The following is a 19,438-nucleotide window of genomic DNA, read 5'->3' as shown; positions in this document are numbered from 1 at the left end:
AACTAGTACTTGGTAATTTTTAGTTGATTATCTTTTTAGAGAAGGTGTAGGGGACTATAAGATTTTGGTTTATAGTGTAATTAAATGTGATTTTGGAAACTATTAGGTACTAGATATAGGTGGAATAAAAATAAGGGAGAGAAAGAAGGAAGCAGGGGAATGCAGTAAAAAGGGAAAATGCTTGTACATATTTGATGGTGTTGAATAGTTATCACTTGTAGGCAGTATAGAAAGTGAAAATAACTTTAAAATCATACTTCTGTGTTCAAGTCTTGGCTGCAATGAGCAAGTGACTTGGCCTTTTTATGACTCAGTTTTTTAATTTCTAAAACAGGGATAATAATAACTTTTATATTAAATAAGATGCTGTATACCAAACATTTTTGTATAGTGTGCCTGGTACATTCTGGGTACTTACCATAAGTAGTAATTAGCACTGCTAACATTATTTATTTATTGACCTATGAAACATTTAAAATAGTTGGTTGACATTTTACATGTTATTAAATAATTTTAATGCTTAGGTGAAAATTAATGATTTAGGTGAAAACTTGATGTTTTAATTTCTTATCTCACACAGTTATTTACTTACCATTAGTACATGATTATTAAATACTTTAGCAGCAAAGTACATACTAAACTAAGCATTTGACAAGTTTGTATTTTAAAGTAGTATTTAATCTAAACCTTTTGACCATGCTGCCAGTTACCAGTATCTCTTAAATTTCCTATCTCAACAACTTCTCTTTGAAGGCTATTTGGCAAACTGGTTTCTTTTCTGTTTATTTTGCTGTGAAATTCCAGAATCTTTTCTCATTCTAAGAACTTATTAATTCTAGAAATATTGCTGGAAGAATAGCACTACATGATTTATTATATTCTAGTTCCATGAACAAGATATGTTACCATAAAAGTGTTTTAACTATTCTTTTTTCATTATTTTAAAATAGATTGGTTTTATTTAAATATTTAATGAAATCGAATTCTCTCATGTTTGCATCTTGAACTTTGAAATTAGTATATTGATTTACTTTGAATTTTTTTAGATGAATCATCCAGATCTTCTGATACAAGTGCTTGGGATTTTAAAAAAAAGTGGTGAGTTTCTTTTTTTTTTGTCTTTCTAAAGAAAATTCTTTGAGGGTATGTGCACTGTGTTTTTTATATATGGCTAACCAAGTTTAACACTTGTAGTAGCATATATGAGTCATTATATTACATACATTTACATATTTGTTGAATAGGTGTGCTATAAAATTTACATGTCATTAGATAAAAAGTATATTTAAAATTGGTATGTAAAAAAGTACTGCCTATTGGGTAATTTAAAAATGTTATGGGCATTTCTTGTGTAAAAGAAGACAGAAAACCTGTAATCATTAGGAAGTCACTGATGAAGGAAGATTTAGGAGAGACTTGGGAAAAAATGTGTGCTGCATGCATTGAGTAAGTATTTTTTTTTTTCCACTTAAAATAATAATTTAATTAATCATTTATACTACATCAACCAAGTCATACCTAGTATGTTTCTCATATCTTTCTTGTCTGTCTGGATTGTTTTTGATGTAAAGTGGACATTCGTATAGGTAAAAATACTTTCAAAATAAAAAAGTTTTTAAATTACATCTGTCTTAAACCACCCCCTAAGTCAGGTAGTACAATATTATTTTCTTGTTTTTTTATTTATTGCTTTTCTTGTTAAAAGTAAATGCCTAAGAGCTCAGGATATGGAGCCAGACTTAACTGGGCTCAAATTTTACTTCTGCCACTTATTGGTTGTATCCTTTGACAAATTACTGAAGTGTTAATGCTTCAGTTTTCTCATGTATAAAATGGCAGTAATATAGTGGTTTTTTTTTTTTTGTTTTTTTTGTTTTTTTTTTTTTAAGGTTACTTATTTTGAGAGAGAGAGAATACAAGCAGGGGTGGGGCAGAGAGAAGGGGGAGAGAGAATTCTAAACAGGCTCCATGCTGTCAGCCCAGAGCTGAACATGGGCCTTGAGCTTACAATCTGTGAGATCATAACCTGAGCCGAAACCAAATGTCAGATGCTTAACTGACTGAGCTACCCAGGCAGTCCAGTATAGTATCTTTTTGATGAGAAGATTGTTGGGAGGATGAAATGGGTTAAGCCACAGCTTAGAAGTGCTTGGTTTACATGCAGTGACTTCTTACTAAATTTTTGCTGCTGTGATTGTTGTTATTAATCCTATTATCATCTTAAATTTTATGAGTTACAAATATCTGGCAAAAATATTTTCAGTTTGGCCTAGAAAAGATCGCTTATTGACCCTCCTTTACCCTGTCATTGACTTCATAGTCAGCTCTAACTTCCTTCTCTCTCTCTGTTTCTCTCTCTCTCTCTCTCTCTGCCCTGTCAGCTCGCCATTATTTGTCAGCTTCTTGTTAGCCATTTTCCTGGGAAATTAGTTTTTATGAAAATAATTCGATGTAATTAATCTTGTAAAGGGATTTTAATATAGTTTTCTTTCGTAATAAATACTTGCCTGTTACTGCACAAAAACTAAAGCATATTACAGATAAGAGATAGATATAGAGCTTTTACCTCTTTAGATTCACTGGACAGTATCAGCCTAGCAAATGTATATTAAATACATGACTAGATCATCTTAAGTCACATAACATAGGTTTATAAAATTCAGTCTGATTCAAAAATTATTACCTTCTTTAAGCCTTCATTGTATTCCTTTAAGATCTCTGTCTTGTTATTTACAGGATTTGTGTATGTTTTGCAAACCCTTAATTGAGCTCTTTGTGTCTTACCAATTAATTGTCATAACCACTATGCGTAATGCAATTCCTGGCATATAAATCTTCAGCACATGAATTTTTAATAAATTAATAATCCCAACAAGTACTACTAAGAGATTTTCTTTTAACTTCAGATGAAATAAGCTAAACTATCTATTTTCATCAGATTGGACATTTATGTCATGGGGCCTTCCTGGGAGATGTAGAGAAAGACTTCAGAGTGGAAGTGTGCTTTACCCTCTTCTTCCTTTCTTTGATTGATTAGGGCAAGCTTTTCATATAGTAACAGGAAATGGGGCCAGCAGAGTTAGCCTTTTACTTGCATGGATAACTTAAAACAACTAAATTGTCAAAGCATTGTAGGTTTTCATTTCATGACTCCTTTGGAAATAGAAGTAAGTGGTGTTTGTTATTTGCCATATTTTTGAAGGTTTAATCACTTTGACTAGATTATATACTTACTGGAAAATGTTCAAATTTTTAGAGATGTTAAGACCTTTCTTCTTAAGCTGATTATAATTTTTGGACAGTATTTGGGACTGTGCCTGTCATTTATGATATATAGCAAATGACACCAAGAGAGGTAGGAGATTCTGTTGGGTTGACGCTTATAATGTGGAGTGTGTATTATCCCACAGAAGCAACGCAAATGATTTTTAGAAGGAAACTATCACTTAATGTTTACCATAAAGTAAATATTTGAGAGATGTTGGCAATAGCTTACTTGTTTTATTTTTTTCCTTATTAGTATTATATATAGATGTGGAATCTGATTTTCATGCCAAAGTTCCTGTTGTGGTGTGCAAAGATCGGAAAAGGTTAGTAACAATGAAAAGAAAATAGTTTTTGAAATAACAAGTAAATATACAGTGAACATTTCCAAGGCAGAAAATTTTGTTTTGTTTTGTTTATTTTATTCTATTTTATTTTATTTTATTTTATTTTATTTTATTTTATTTTATTTTATTATTAAAGTTTATTTATTGAGAGAGAGAATGCACACATGCGAATGTGCATGCACAGGGTAGGGACAGAGAAGGAGAGACAGAATCCTGAGTTGGGGCTCTATCCCATGAACCATGAGGTCATGACCTGAGCTGAAATCAAGAGTCAGACGCTCAACTGACTGACTGACCCACCAGGCGCTCCAGAAAATTTTGTTTTAGATTTCTCCTTAGATTAATATACTATCAAAAATAAAAGCTTACTAAAAGCATGTCAAAAAAAGGAGAGTTACCAATTAAACACAAAACACAGTAAGGCAGAACTTCCATTTTTTTCTTAGAGAAGTTCATTCACCGAACAGCATTGTGCATTTACTGTATGTTAGGTACTGCTTTGCTGTAAGGATACAAACATAAATAGGAAATAGCCGCTCTTCTCAAGGAGCCCACAATCTTTTAGAATCTAATTTTTAGTTCATGGAAATTGAATGAGTCACTGAAGACTAATGTTGCCTTTTTAGTCTGATGTATATAGGATTGAGAGCAAAGCGCCTGTCAAAAAGGAAACTGAGATAATCCTATTTGCTTTCAATGTGGGAGACATAAAAACAATACAGAAGTAATTAAGTGTTCTTTAAGTGTTCTTTTATTGAATACTAACTTGTATATCTTACATTTTAAGAGTACTATATTTTCTTATTCAAAGTTAGAAGAATCTATGGAGATCTAATTCAACTTTGTTATTTTCTAATTAAAAAATTGGAATCTGGAGGGATTAAATGATTTGGCCAGATTCACAACATTTAGAGTAAAATCAGGATCAGAATGGAAGTATTCTGACTCCTAGTGTTTTCTGTTTTTTGTTTTGTATCCACAATGTGTCAGATTGCCTCTTTGTGGAACCTCAGATACATTCTTCTCCCTGCCACCAAATATCTCTACTATAATTCCGTCACTCCTTTAATATAGCTCCTATTTTCACTTACATTTAAGCATTATTTGAGGGTTCATATGTACGTCCTTTCTAATCCAAAGTAGCATATCAGTAAAATCATAAAAGCTTAGATAGGAAAAATTCGAGTCAAGAAGTATAGCTGGTTACTTCAGTATTTCATTTTTTCTTTTTATCATGTGCAGAGCAAAAAGAATGAGCCAGGAAGGTATGTTACACTACTTGACATTGATGAGATCAATGCCTTTTCTCTGATATAAATCAAATTTTGGTGAATGTTAATGCTGCTTTTGAAATTAAATTTTTTTTTTTAATTTATTTGAGAGTGCATGCGTTCACTCACAAGAGCAGGGGAGGGGCAGGGAGATAGAGAATCCTAAGTGGGCTCCGCACTGTCAGCACAGAACCTGACATGGGGCTCTGTCCCATGAACCGTGAGATCATGACTTGAACTGAAATCAAGAGTTGGATGCTTACCCACTTAGCCACCCACCAGGCACCCCTTGAAATTAATTTCTGAAGAATTTAAATACTAAGTGAGGTTGAAATTCATTTCTGAAGTACAAATGAGTATTGAAAACATCTTTACTTTTTATGGAACTCTAGTGATAGAAATGATTTGTCGTTTCCAGTTATCTCTCCATCTATTAAAATCTATTTGTTTTTATTATGACTTCCTTGGTATTAAAATACGGTGACTGGAAAGAATAACCATAGGATTTGGAATATTCTGGTTCTTAAGGTTTTAATACAGTGAAATTTGTTTCTTTCTCATTCACAGTGGTTTACTTTGTAGAGTGAGTGCAGGAAATGATATGGCATGCCTCACTACTGATTTACTTGCTGCTCTTGGCAAGACGGAACCTGTTTTTACTCCTTTGGTGTTAGCCTTTCGCTACTGGGCTAAGGTAAGTGGAACAGAAGAAAAAAGTACTTATCTTTAAGATAACTCAGGCTTTTTCCTGTACTAACATGTAAGATAAATCATAATATATGGGGATAAAATAGTTATCTGTGCCAGACAGAAAATGATGTGGCAGGTTCTGATTACGGACATGAAAATGAAGTCTCCTAGACATACAGAGTAATTGATATATTTTATTATTCTCCTTTTATGTAGTACAGAAACATTTTCTTTCACATAACAAATGAGGCTCAAGTTTTCACCCTTAATGTAAGTTAAAGTTGTAAGATGTGGTTATGCAAGTTAATGCATAGGTTTGCAAGGTTTTTTTGTTAGCATCTTTTTTCCTGTCTCTGTCTCAGAACATTGTTCTCTTTCCTCTAAGTTACTGATAACCTACAGCAATTTCTACTCGGGTAACTGCTGAGAATCAGTTATCTGTTTCTTAAATTAGAATTAATTTTGAAAGGCTGCGGTATCCTTTGTTGTCATTTCTTTGGTATGGAGGTAAGGAGGAGTGATAAAGTCACTACCATTATCAGTCCAAAAGACTAGAGAGAGAGAGAGAGAGAGAGAGAGAGAGAGAGAGAGAGAGTTTAGCCTTTCTGAGTGTGTTCTTATCAGTATAGTATTCATCACTTGTTACAGTAGTGATGAGTATAAATTCTCAGTCTTATATAAAGAAGATGGATTAAGGGGGTGGTGGTGAAATGAGTAAACTGAGAGCAAAAACTGCTAGAGGATTCTTCTTGGAATTTTTTTGTTTGGACTCTGATAAGAGGATTGAACTCAGGAGTGGGGCAGAACCAGCTGGTTGAGTAAGGAGGAGCAGTCAGAATTCTAAGGTTGGGGTTTTTTCAACTCAAGACCTTTGTGTTTGCTGTTCTCTTCATCTAGAATGTTCTTACTACACATACCCAGCATGGTTACTTTTTTCCTTTTTTCAAATTTTTGCTTAAATTTTACCTTGTTAGGGTTCCCTGACAAGGGAAACCATATATAAATAGCATTGCCTTCATCATTCTCCCTGTCTTTACCCTGCTTTATTTTTTTCATAGCACTTACTACCACCTGCCATACATATATTTATTTGTTTGTGATCTGTTTTCTTCCATGAAATTGTGAAGTCTGTGAGGACAACGCTAGTAACCAAGGTTTCTCAGAGTGTGGGATGAGACTGGTACATGAAGCATAGCTATCATTCAGAAAACTCAGTGTACCAACTCTGGGAAGGTTAGTGGCTTCATAAGGGATGAAAGTGTAAACAGTAGCCCCTTGTATAATATTTCTTAACTATGTCCTAAGTTTAGTTATTAGAAAATAGTTTCTGTTTTCTTAAGATATTCTTTTATTCAACTAAGGTAGACTGTGTGAGAAGACTATGAATGATATTCATACAAGTTACTTTCATTTGGAAAAAAAAAAATGTAGTCTATTAACTTTGTTTCCTAAAGTGGCTCTTAGAAGATTTCTCAAACTTCTGTTGATTCTGAATGTACTAGTCAATGAAGTACACTAAAAAAATGCAGTATGAAGCTGGTTAAGAGTGGCTCTTTTCTATTAGATCCAACAGAACAGTGTGCCTGATTTTTGGCTCTCGTGTTGGTTGCAAAGAGCTTTTTTTCATGGTTTTCATTTGCTGAGTTTATTGTAAGAAACCTAGAAATAATTCCTGGTGTATTTTTTCTCTCAAAGTCTTTTTTTAAAACAGCTTTATTTATCTTGAGGTTTTAAGCCACATTGTACATTTTATAATAAAGCACAGATTTTCCACAATTTGAGAGTTCAGAAAAATTCTAGTATATGAATATAATTTATTCTGTAACTGATGTAATGAAATTGCTCTTGACTATTCTCTGGCTGTCTCCTCTCTTAATTTTAGCCTCCCAGTAATAGGAAATAGTTTTTAAGTAAAGCCTTTTAAAACTATTTAGCGTTATCAGCCCTTTATAGTCAAGTTTCCTGACTCAGAGTCACTTTTCTTTGGTTAACATAAGAATTAGGGGCGCCTGAGTGGCTCAGTTGGTTGAGTGTCCGACTTCGGCTCAGGTCATGATCTCATGGTTCATGAGTTTGAGCCCTGTGTCAGGCTCTTTGTGGACAGCTCAGAGGCTGGAGCCTGCTTCAGATTCTGTGTCTCCCTCTCTGTCTGCCCTTCCCCCACTCATGCTCTGTCTCTCTCTCTCTCAAAAATAAACAAACATTTAAAAAATTTTTAAAGAAAAAAAGAATTAATTTTAGCAGTATTTGACATCTGAAAGAAATTCCTGGAGACCACTACATGGAAAAAAATGAAACTGGACCACTTTCTTATACCATACACAAAAACAAACTTCACATGGATTAAAGACCTAAATGTGAGACCTGAAACCATAAAACTCTTAGAAGAAAACATAGGCAGTAATGTCTTTGACATCAGCCTTAGCAACCTTTTTCTAGATGTGTTTTTTTAGGCAAGGGAAGCAAAAATAAAAATAAACTATCAGGACTACACCAAAATAAAAAGGTTTTGTACTTATAAGGAAACCATCAACAAAATAAAAAGGCAGCCCACTGAATTTGCAGATGATGTATTTGATAAGTGCTTAATATCCAAAATGTGTAAAGAACTTTTACAAGTCAGTACCAAAATACCAAATAATCCAGTTAAAAAATGGGCAGAGGACCTGAATTGACATTTTTCCAAAGAAGACCTATAGCTGGCCAACAGATGAAAAGATGCTCAATATCACTAATCATCAGGAAAATGCACATCAAAAGCGCCATTCCAAAAAAAAAAAAAAAAAAGCGCCATTACACTTTGTCTTATCAAAAGATAAGAAATAGCTGGTGTTGGTGAGAATGTAAAGTAAAAGAAACCTTCTTGCAAGGTTGATGGGAATGTAAATTGGTGCAGCCACTGTGGAAAATAGTATGGAGGTTCCTCAAAAAATTAAAATCAAAAGTACTATACAATTCAGTAATTCCACTCCTGGGTATTTACTCAAAGAAAAAGAAAACACTCCAAAAGACATGTGCACTTCTGTGTTTATTGGCATTATTTACAATAGCCAAGATAAGGGAGTGACACAACTCTCCATTGATAGATGAATGGATAAAGAAGATTGTGTGTGTGTGTGTGTGTGTGTGTGCACGCGCGCATGTGTGTGTGTACACATACACAATGAAATATTACTCGGCCATTAAAAAAGAAAGACCTTGCCATTTGTGATATCATGGATGGTCATAGAGGGCATTATACTAAGTGAAATAAGTTAGGCAAAGAAAGACAAATACAATATGATTTCACTTATATCTGGAATCTAAAAAACAAACAAAAAAAGAAGGAACAGGCCTATAAATACAGAGAACAAACTGGTGGTTACCAGAGGAGAAGAGGGTAGGGTGATGGGCAAATTGGGTGAAGAGGAGTGGCAGGTACAGGCTTTCGTTTGTGGAATGAATAAGTCACATGGGTGAAAGGTATAGCATTGGGACTATAGTCAGTATAGTCACTTGTGGTGTGCATAGCATGACATATAGAGTTGTTGAATCACAGTGTTGTACACCTGAAACTAATGTAATGTGTCAGTTATAATTTAGTTTAAAAAATTCCGGAGGCCCAGCTGACAGGCAATTAAAAAATACTCATACAAGGATAAAAAAGAGATCCCTAGGCAGGGTGTGTGTGTGTGTGTGTGTGTGTGTGTGTGTGTGTGTAAATACAACTTGTACAACTTGATAATTTGATATATGTATTAATTGTGAAATAATCACCAGTCTGTTACCTGTCATAGTTACCTTTTGTGTGTGTGTTGAGAATGCTTGGGATGTACCTTCCTAGCAAATTTTAGGTATATACTAACAGTAGTATTACTTATAGTCACCATGCTATACATTAGATCACCAGAACTTACTCATCTTGTATAACTGACATTTTGTATCTTTTGACCAAATTCTCTCCATTTCCCTCTCCTCCAGCCTCTGGTAATCACCATTCTAGCCTCTCTCCTCCTTTGAGTTTGACTGTTTTAGATTCTGCACATAAGGGAGATAAGCATTTGTCTTACTATATTTAGTTTCTTTCACTTACCAAAATGTCCTGTAGGTCCATCCACATTATTGCAAATGAGAGAATTCTCTTTTTTAAGGCTGAATAAGATTCCATTGTATTTGTATACCAATTTTTCTTTATCTCTTTATTTGTTGATAGACTTTAAGGTTGTTCCCACAGCTTGGCTATGAGATCCCTGTGTTTTAAGAGCTCTCTCTTAAACTACCTTAATGTTACTCCTCTGTGAGATGTCCAATAGTGTTAACAGCATACATTAACAGTTTCTTACAGTTGCAAAAAAGTTTGTAGTTAACTTGACTTAGTCATTAGGCCATTACTCCTGTCATAGTACTCTGGAGAAATGAGAATTTATTCTAGTGGAATAGTTGAAGCTCTTATTTATTTTATTTAATTAAAAAAATTTTTTAATGTTAATTTTTGAGAGAGGGAGAGAGAGAGAGAGAGAGAGAGACTGAGTATGAGCGGGAGAGGTACAGAGAGAGGGAGACACAGAATCTGAGCAGGCTCCAGGCTCTGAGCTGTCAGTTCGGGGCCTGACGTGGGGCTCAAACCCACGAGCTGTGAGATATGACCTGAGCTAAAGTTGGACGCTTAACCAACTGAACCACTCAGGTGCCCCTATTTAATTTTTTAAAAATGTTTATTTATTTTGAGAGAGAGCGTGCATGTGTGTGCAAGCAGGTGGGACAGAGAGAGAGGGAGACAGAATCCCAAGTGGAATTGTTAGCTGTTAGTGCAGAGCCTGACACAAGGCTCAAACTCATGAACCTGTGAGATCATGACCTGAACCGAAATCAAGAGTCAGACACTTAACTGACTGAACCCAGGTGCCCCAGATTGAAGCTCTTGTTATAAGTGTTCTTTATCCTTTCATTTTTAATTGTACTTTTTTTTTCCTTTTTTTAAGTAAGCCATACACCTAATATGGGGCTTGAACTCATGGCCTCAAGATCAAGAGTCATATGCTTTACTGACTGATCCAGCCAGGACTCTGTATTCTTAAATTTACTAAGCCATTAAACTATAGTGATTATTATCTTTATCGTATAAATAAGAGAATGAAAAATAAAAAGTAAAAAAAAATCCAAGTATAGACTAATCTTACTTATATAGATGCAAAAGTCTAGATGAAATATAAACAAGTGGAATACAAAAGGTTATATGCCATGACTATGCAGGATTTCAGGAATATACGAATGGTTTAATATCAGGAAACCTCTTAACATAATTTATTATATTAACAGTTTGAAGTGGAAAAAAACATGGATGCTGAAAAGGCATATTCTTCATAAAAAAAAGCTCTTAACTAGTAGTGGAAATTAATAATAAAGGCTGTTTACTAAAAAAAATAAACATCATTTAAATCGTGAATTACTCAAACCATATGTGTTAGAATTAAGAATACGACAGAGAAGTTCACCAGTGAAGTTGTACATCGTTTTGGGAGATTTAAAAAATAAAATAAGAAAATGAAATGAAATAATGTACATATTGGAAAAACAGTAAAATTTATTAATGATATGATTGTATACCTGCAAAACTTTAGTTAAAAAACTATTGGGATTAGGGGCGCCTGGGTGGCTCAGTCGGTTAAGCATCCGACTTCAACTCAGGTCATGATCTTGTGGTTTGTGGGTTCGAGCCCCACGTTGGGCACTGTGCTGACAGCTCAGAGCCAGGAGCCTGCTTCTGATTGTGTGTCTTTCTGTCTCTCTGCTCCTCCCTCACTCACACTGTGTGTGTGTGTGTGTGTGTGTGTGTGTGTGTGTGTGTCTCTCTCTCTCAAAAATGAACGTTTAAAAAATTTTTTAAAAATTATTGGGATTAATAAGGGAATTTATAAGATGACTAAATATGCAATAATTGGTTTTCTCTGTCATAAAAATAACCTGGTAGAGTGGAAACAAAAATATTACCTTTGTGACCATGTCACAAATTATAGAATACTAAAGAATAAATTTAATAACAAGGGTACAGGAAGCAAATTATATTATTGATAGGTAAAAGTGAAATCCGAACAAATTCATTTATTCAGCAAACATTTGTTAAATGCTTCCTATGGGCCAGATACTATTCTAGGTGCTGGAAACATCTAACAAGATTATGTAGGGTCCTGCTATCAGGAAGCTCACATATTTATGGAAGAATCAGCCAGTAAACAAATATATAAGTAACACAATATCTGGTAGAGTTTAGTGCTGTAAAGATGAGATGATGTGATATGAGAGTGACATTACACTAGATGGTTAGGGAAAGTGATATTTAAACTCAGAGCATGAGTAACCAGCCACTTGAAAGTCTGAGGGAATAGCATCCAACAAATAGCTAGTACAAAGCTTCTAAGGTACAAATGAGCTTGTGAGGAACAGAAAGGAAGGCAGGAGTGGCTGGAATGAAGCAAGTGAGAGTGAAAGTTCTTGTGGTAAGGAATTTGGATTTTCATTGTGGCGAGAAAGCACGGGAAGAGTTTTAAAAGTGGTGTATGACTTGATGTGATTTATGCTTTGAAAAGATCTTTCTGGGGTAAAGATTATAAATAGGGAGCCCAGTAAGCAGGCTGCTGTAATATATCAGCCAGAGGTGATAATGGTCTTTGCAGGTTAGAATGGATATGAAGCATAGCAGACTCATTTGGGATGGTTTTGGAGGTAGGACTTGTAGAGGTATTGGATATGAGAGTGGAGGGGAAGTGAGTAATTGATGACAACTCCAAAAATTTTGGAAAATGTAAAGATACAAAGATCTCAGATAGGGAAATGGTACCCTTAAAATGTAATATTGCCTTAATTTAATTTTCAAATGTACAGTAGTTCTAATTACCAAGAGTTTTTTTAAAAGTTGATAAAATGATCTTAAAGTTAATATGGAAGAATGAGAATAGCCAAAAGAATTCAAAAAGAGAAGACTAGTGAACGGGACCTACTTTACCACTATAAAACTGCTTTAGTCAAGTATATGCCATTGCCGTAGGGATAGACAAATAGATCTGTGGAACAGAATAGAAGGCCCAGAAGTAGATCCTACTGTAAATGAAATTTTAATGTAATGAAAAAATAAAAGATTTCAGTGATAAAACAATGGTTTATTTGTTAAATGGTGGTGTCACACTGTATATTTCTTAAACAAAATAATGTTGGATCCTTAGGACACTAAATGCAAAAATAAATTCTACTTAAATGAAAAATCAAAATTTTAGAAGAACACTTAAGAGTATGTATATGTTGTCTGTAGTTTGGAGAAACCTTTTTGCCATGATAGGAAACCTTGAAGCTATATTACATAAGCATATTTATATGTGCATTAATATTTTTTATATGATAAAAAGTACCCTAAATAATGTCAGAATAAAAACAGATTGGGAAAAATAACATTGTTGAAGTGCATATATCAGCTATAAAGGGTTATTAACTATAATGTAAAATGAATCTATACAAATTGATAGGCAGTACATGCAAATAGAAAAATTGGCAAAAGATTCAATAGGCAGTTCAGAAAAGAGCAAATCTAAATGGTTACTAAACTTACGAAAATTGTATAATCTCTTAGCATTGAGGAAATGCAAATTGAAATAATTCTTAGATAATTACATCTTACACATCCTATTGGCATTTTTAAAAAGTGGTAATACTTAGTGTTGGAACATGTATGTGTACACTCATGTTACTGGTGAAAAGAAGAATTTTTGTAGTGATTTTGGAAAACAATCTTATTTATTAGAATTCAGATATATCACACATTTTTAAATCCAGTAAACACAGTGCTGGGAATATAGCTCATATAAATAAGCACTAGTAATTAGGAAATACATATAAGGATAAAATATATTACAGCATTGCTTAAAATGGCAGTAATTGGGAACAGAATATAAATATCTTTGCTGGGGAATCTGTTGAGTAGCCATCCAGATTGTAGACTATAATTTAAGCATTTAAAAGAATGTATTAGATGGGGTACCTGGGTGACTCAGGCGGTTAAGTGTCCAACCCTTGATTTTGGCTCAGGTCATGATCTCACGGTTTGTGAGTTTGAGCCCCATATCAGGCACTGCATGTCAGCGTTCTCTCTCTCTCTGTCTCTGTCTCTCTGTCTCTCTGTCTCTCTCTCAAAATAAATAAATAAACTTAAAAAAATGTATTAGATCTGTACTAATTGACTTAGAGGAACTTTGTACATTATTAAGGGAGAAGAATATATACAGAATATACAGAGACATGTCTATAATACACAATTTTGGTAAGAGTGACATAAAACATAAAATATTTCCTGCATTTATATAGAAAATAGGAATATATTTGTATATGATTACTAGAGTATAGATAGAGAAAAAGGCATGAAAGAGTATATAGAATATTGTTAACATTGAGGCAGAAGTAGAAGCAAGATAAAATAATATTTTAAAAATGTGTGTACAGTAAAAGCACTATGTATGATATTCCATTAAACTAAAATATATATGTGACTTTATATACAATAAAGAAATGAATGGAAAGATCAGTATGTTAATTTTATCTCAGGGTAGTGTGATTTCGGGTCATTCCTTATAATTTTTATTGTTTAAACGTTTTACAGTGATTATAGGAGGAAAAAACCAGCTGCTGCTATTGTGAGGGGAACAAAGAAAATTAAAGCTAAATGGCAGTACTTTTTCCCCCTTCGTTTTGCAGTTATGCTATATTGACTCCCAAACTGATGGCGGAATCCCTTCTTACTGTTTTGCTTTAATGGTGATGTTTTTTCTACAACAAAGAAAACCCCCTCTTCTTCCTTGCTTACTTGGAAGTTGGGTAAGCATGAATTTGTGACATATATTTGCATGTATATACGTAGTTTGCTCTTGCAGAGTGCTCTGTTCAAACATATTAAGCTGGAATTCTGGTTTGTCTGTTTGTCCATCTTTTTTTTTTTTTTTTTTTTGTAAATAATTTTTCCACTACCAATTTGGAATGCCTTTTTATATAGATTGAAGGCTTTGACCCAAAAAGAATGGATGACTTTCAGCTGAAGGGCATAGTAGAAGAGAAGTTTGTGAAGTGGGAATATAATTCAAGTAGTGCAACTGAGAAAAACTCAATTGCTGAGGAAAACAAAGCTAAGGCAGACCAACCAAAAGATGATACCAAGAAGACAGAAACAGACAACCAAAGTAATGCCATGAAGGAAAAACATGGCAAAGTAAGCTTTTTTTTGTTTTTGTTTTTGGCTTTTCTATCTGTAGGATTTGTGATGCCTTCGATTGAAGCTATTTTAATAGTAGATTGACTGGACTGACTTTGCGTAAGCCTCTTGGCCTCATTTTCCTCATCTGTAAAGTGAGGGGTTGATCTGGTTTAGTTTTTCAGTACTGAGATTCTCTAATGAATTTATACCTCATTTTGGAAGACGTGTATTGTTTGAATCATGTCATGGTAATTCTTTGTATCTTTTTCATTTAGACAAGGAAAATTTCCTTCAGGAGTTGGGCGGTGACCAAAACTTTAGCATGTGGGAATAATATTGCCAGATTGGTGGAAAAATAAAGGCCCTTTCCTCCCCTAGGGGGTGGCTTGCTTATTTAATCATTCAACATTCATTTATTAAGGACTTGCTATGTGCCAGACATTATCTTGAGGGCCTGAGAATGAAAGATGAATAGCCATTGTGTCCTCCAGAAGTATGTAGTCTTCTGAAATAGACATATTACTACAGAAATGTAAGCATTACTGAGATGATTACTCTAGCTATATTGAATTTTATGTAGTTCCCTGAACATTTATTCTTAGTCCCTTCAACACTCCTACTTTCCTAGACTTCTTTCTACTCTCTTCTCAAACCACCAGTACTTAGCTAATGCTTTTGCTTATTTACTGAGAAAACTGAAGCAGTCAAAAGAACTTCTACATACTCCCACTATCGCCTGCTACTATCTACATTCACATAATCTGCTTTGATGCCTCCTTTCATAAAGGAACTTCCCTAGTTGCTATCTAAAGTCATTTTCTACACTTGTGTATTTAATCCCATCCCTTCTTGTTTATACTAGAACTTTGCTCTAGCAGTTCTTCTCTTTCCTGCCTAAGTTAGCAATTTTTCATTCTTTATTGAATCAAACACGCTTTTATTTCTCCCATTTAATTTAATTTATTATTATTATTATTTTTTTTTGATAGAACACGTGGTGAGAGGAAGAGAGAGAATCTTAAGCAGACTCTACGCCTAGCGTTGGGGGGGGTGGGTGAGGGGCAAGGTTTTGATCCACAAACCCTGAGATCACGAAAGAACTGAAATCAAGACTCAGTTGTTTGAGCCACACAGGTGCCTCCTTCCCCCCCCCCCCCCACCATTTTAAAGCAAAATAAGGACATCATTTTCCTTCCCAGTTACTCCTTTGCACCCGTTTGCAGTACAGCTTCTTGAAAGAATTGTCCACATTCACTATTTCTGATTTCTGTTTCCTATTAACTCACTGCATTCAGTCTTCCACCCTTGTCAGTCTACCAAAACTTGTATCATCAAATGTCGTTATCCTCCACATTGCTAAATCCAGCTGTCACTTCTCAGTTTTTATCTCTTTGGACTTATCAGCCGTATTTACCAGTTGATTATTTTCTTCTCTGAAAAAAAGAATTTTTTTTTAATTTTTTTTTTTTTTTTTTTTTTTAGCTTTTATTCAATTTTGAAAGATGAAGAGAGAGCATGAGCAGACGTGAGGCAGAGGGAGAGGGAGATATAGGATCCGAAGCAGGCTTCAGACTCTGAGCTGTCAGCACAGAGCCTGATGTGGGGCTCAAACCCACAGACCGAGAGATCATGATCTGAGCTGAAGTCGGACGCTTAACCGACTGAGCCACCCAGGTGCCCCTTCTGAAAAATGTCTTAACTTTCAGGGTAGCACACCCATGGCAGATTATTCCTTCTCAGTCTCCTTTGCTGTCTTTGTCTTCTCCCTTTCTCTCTAGTCTCCTAATGGTGGCATGCTCCAGGGCTCAGTCCTCGATCCTCCCTTCTCACTGCTTTTCTTCTCTATCTGCACTCTATTGGTGATCTCATTCAGTTGCATGCATTTTACATACCATCTGTATGATACTCCCAAATTTAAATCTTTGGCCAAACCTCTCTCCTGAACTCTATAGTTGTATCTCCAACTGCCTATATACTTTCTCTACTTAGATGTCTAAGAGATGTCTTTTTTTTTTATTTTTTAATGTTTGTTTATTTATTTATTTATTTATTTATTTATTTAGAGAGAGCCTGCATGCACGTGCATGAGCAGGAGAGGGGCAGAGAGAGTGGGAGAGAGGGAATCACAAGCAGGCACCACACTGCCAGCAGAGCCCCGACATGGGGCTGGATCTCATGAAGTGTGAGATAATGACCTGAGCCAAAATCAAGAGTCGGACCCTTAACCAACTGAGCTACCCAGGCTCCCTCCTAACAGATGTCTTAAACTTAACATGCCTGAAACTGGACTCCTGGTCTTTCTCTTGCTCCGCATACAGTTTTTGCATCTCAGTTGATGGCACTGCATCCTTTCAGTTAGTCAGAAGCCTTGGAATCATCCTTTACTTCTCTCTTTTATACCCCATATCAAGTCTGTCAGGAAATCCTGTCATTTCTGCTTCAAAATATTTTCAGAATTTGACCACTTCTTGGCAGAATGGTTCTTCAAAAACTTAAGTCTTATCATGTCCTTCCTCCTCTCCACACTCAGAACCCTTCAGTCACTCCTCATTTAATTTAGAATAAAAGCTGACTCTTTAACTTAGTAGCTCTTTGTTTTCCTCTTCTCTTCTTCCCTTCTTTACCACATTAGCTTTCATGGTTTTCTTTTTAAAGCTAGTCACTTCAGGGGCGCCTGGGTGGCACAGTCGGTTAAGCGTCCGACTTCAGCCAGGTCACGATCTCACGGTCCGTGAGTTCGAGCCCCGCGTCAGGCTCTGGGCTGATGGCTCGGAGCCTGGAGCCTGTTTCCGATTCTGTGTCTCCCTCTCTCTGCCCCTCCCCCGTTCATGCTCTGTCTCTCTCTGTCCCAAAAATAAATAAAAAACGTTGAAAAAAATTAAAAAAAAAAAAATAAAGCTAGTCACTTCTATTTAGTGTGTTTGGTCTATCTGTTCCCTATTCCTAGAACACTTTTCCCTCTTCTTCAAATGATACCTTCTGAGCAAGACTATCCTGACCACTCTGTTTCACTGAAACCATGTCCTGCTCCACTCCCATCCCCTCTTTACTAAACCTACTCGACTTTTTCTTATTTCCACAGCACTTTTCCTTTTTGTAACTTGCTATGTAATGTACTTATTAAGTTGTTGTTTGTTATCTTCTTTCCTTAGAAAGAAAGATATACTAAGGCAAGGTGGTTGTTTTTTTTTTTCACGGATATATCCCAAGTGCCTGGCACATAGTAGGTACTCAATGAATAGTTGTAGAATTGAATGAGTGAATGACTGTTTCATGTCTTTATGCTCCTTAGTGGTCACTTTTAGCCAGTCTTCATCTAGCTAATTCCTTTAGAATTCAGGTATTACCTCTTTTGTTAACTACCCCCCCCCCCCCCCGATTTAGAGGCCCATTTTAGCACAGAGTCTTTACTGTAATTGTTAAATTGTCTCTTCCTCTTCTAATAATCTGTGAAGGGAGAACCTCACCTTATTTGAGTGGCAGTATGGTAGGTGTAGTGATTAGCAACAAATTCAGTAGCCAGGTGGTCCTGAGTCAAATCCTTGCCCTGTAGTATCTACTTCATAGAATTGTTAGAATTAATACCTACTGTATTTGCAGCATTTAAAGGAGTGAATGATGCATGGTGACCATTATGTTTAAGCGTGAGCTCTCATTATTTTTTTATATCCTCAGCACAGGACATAGTAGGTTCTAAATAAAGTTTGCCGAATGAAGGAATTAGCTTTTGAAAGCCCAGGGCATTTACTTAGATATTTAAAGTAATTGCTGCAATAAGGACCTATAATAGTTTAGTATTTGCTGTGCAGTGATTTGCAACCTTGGATGCACATGAATCACTTAGGAGGCTTTAAAAATCCCAGGGCCTAGTATGTAGCCAAGGTCAGTTAAATCAGAATCTTGGGAAGGGTATGGGAGGTAGGAATGGTATGAAGCTCAGGTATTTAGTATACTGTAATGGTCCCAATGTGATTCTGATTTGCAGCCAAGGTTGACAATCACTGGTTTATTGGGAAGAACATAAAATTCTAGGAGTCGGTAAACTAGGACTGTGTTCCCAGCTGGGCCACAAACTGCTTTTTGGCAAGTTACTTCTTTATGCTTCAGTTTTTGTAAAGTTAATCTCGTAGGTCTTTTCACACTGAAAATTCAGTCATTCTATAGTTTTGTGAAGCTTAAATGAAAAGTATTTTTTCTTTTCTAGTCTCCTTTAACATTGGGAACACCAAATCAGGTATCCCTGGGACAATTATGGTTAGAGCTGCTAAAATTTTACACACTGGATTTTGCTTTGGAAGAATATGTCATATGTGTACGGATACAAGATATTTTAACAAGAGAAAACAAAAACTGGCCTAAAAGGCGAATAGCCATTGAAGGTGAGATGATACGTTATATTTCATTTAGAGAATATGTTTTTGTGTGCTATTCATCATCTGTTTCTAATACAGTGCTATAAATTACATCCCTTGGCTTTATAGCACTATATATACCACTAGGTTGTCATTATATATTTTAGATAAATTCTTTATCAAGTCCATGATAGTTTTATAGGATTAATACTTACTTTAAGGTTTCCAATCTATAAATACTATATTGGTTAGGATTATTAGCTTTATGTTTATTTTTTAGTTATGAAAAACTTCAAAAATATA

At 35.1% G+C, this 19,438-nt stretch overlaps 1 protein-coding gene across 11 annotated transcripts in view; it reads left to right on the top strand.

Annotated features, from left to right (window-relative positions):
* TUT4 (terminal uridylyl transferase 4) overlaps positions 1-19,438 on the top strand; it is a 137,057-nt gene that overhangs the window by 62,358 nt on the left and 55,261 nt on the right. For 8 of the 11 annotated variants that reach the window (XM_030324607.1, XM_030324606.1, XM_030324608.1 and 5 more), the window contains 6 exons: positions 1,047-1,098; positions 3,521-3,590; positions 5,450-5,576; positions 14,291-14,410; positions 14,586-14,798; positions 18,988-19,162. In XM_030324607.1, coding sequence (XP_030180467.1) covers positions 1,047-1,098; positions 3,521-3,590; positions 5,450-5,576; positions 14,291-14,410; positions 14,586-14,798; positions 18,988-19,162 — 757 coding nt within the window. The remainder of the gene's footprint in view (positions 1-1,046; positions 1,099-3,520; positions 3,591-5,449; positions 5,577-14,290; positions 14,411-14,585; positions 14,799-18,987; positions 19,163-19,438) is intronic. The other 3 variants (XM_030324613.1, XM_030324614.1, XM_030324612.1) reach the window with 2 other exon arrangements.

Source organism: Lynx canadensis, chromosome C1, assembly GCF_007474595.2.
Source record: "Lynx canadensis isolate LIC74 chromosome C1, mLynCan4.pri.v2, whole genome shotgun sequence".
Lineage (NCBI taxonomy): Eukaryota > Metazoa > Chordata > Mammalia > Carnivora > Felidae > Lynx > Lynx canadensis.
Note: the sequence above shows the minus strand (reverse complement) of the source record. Positions and strands in the feature narration are given on the sequence as shown.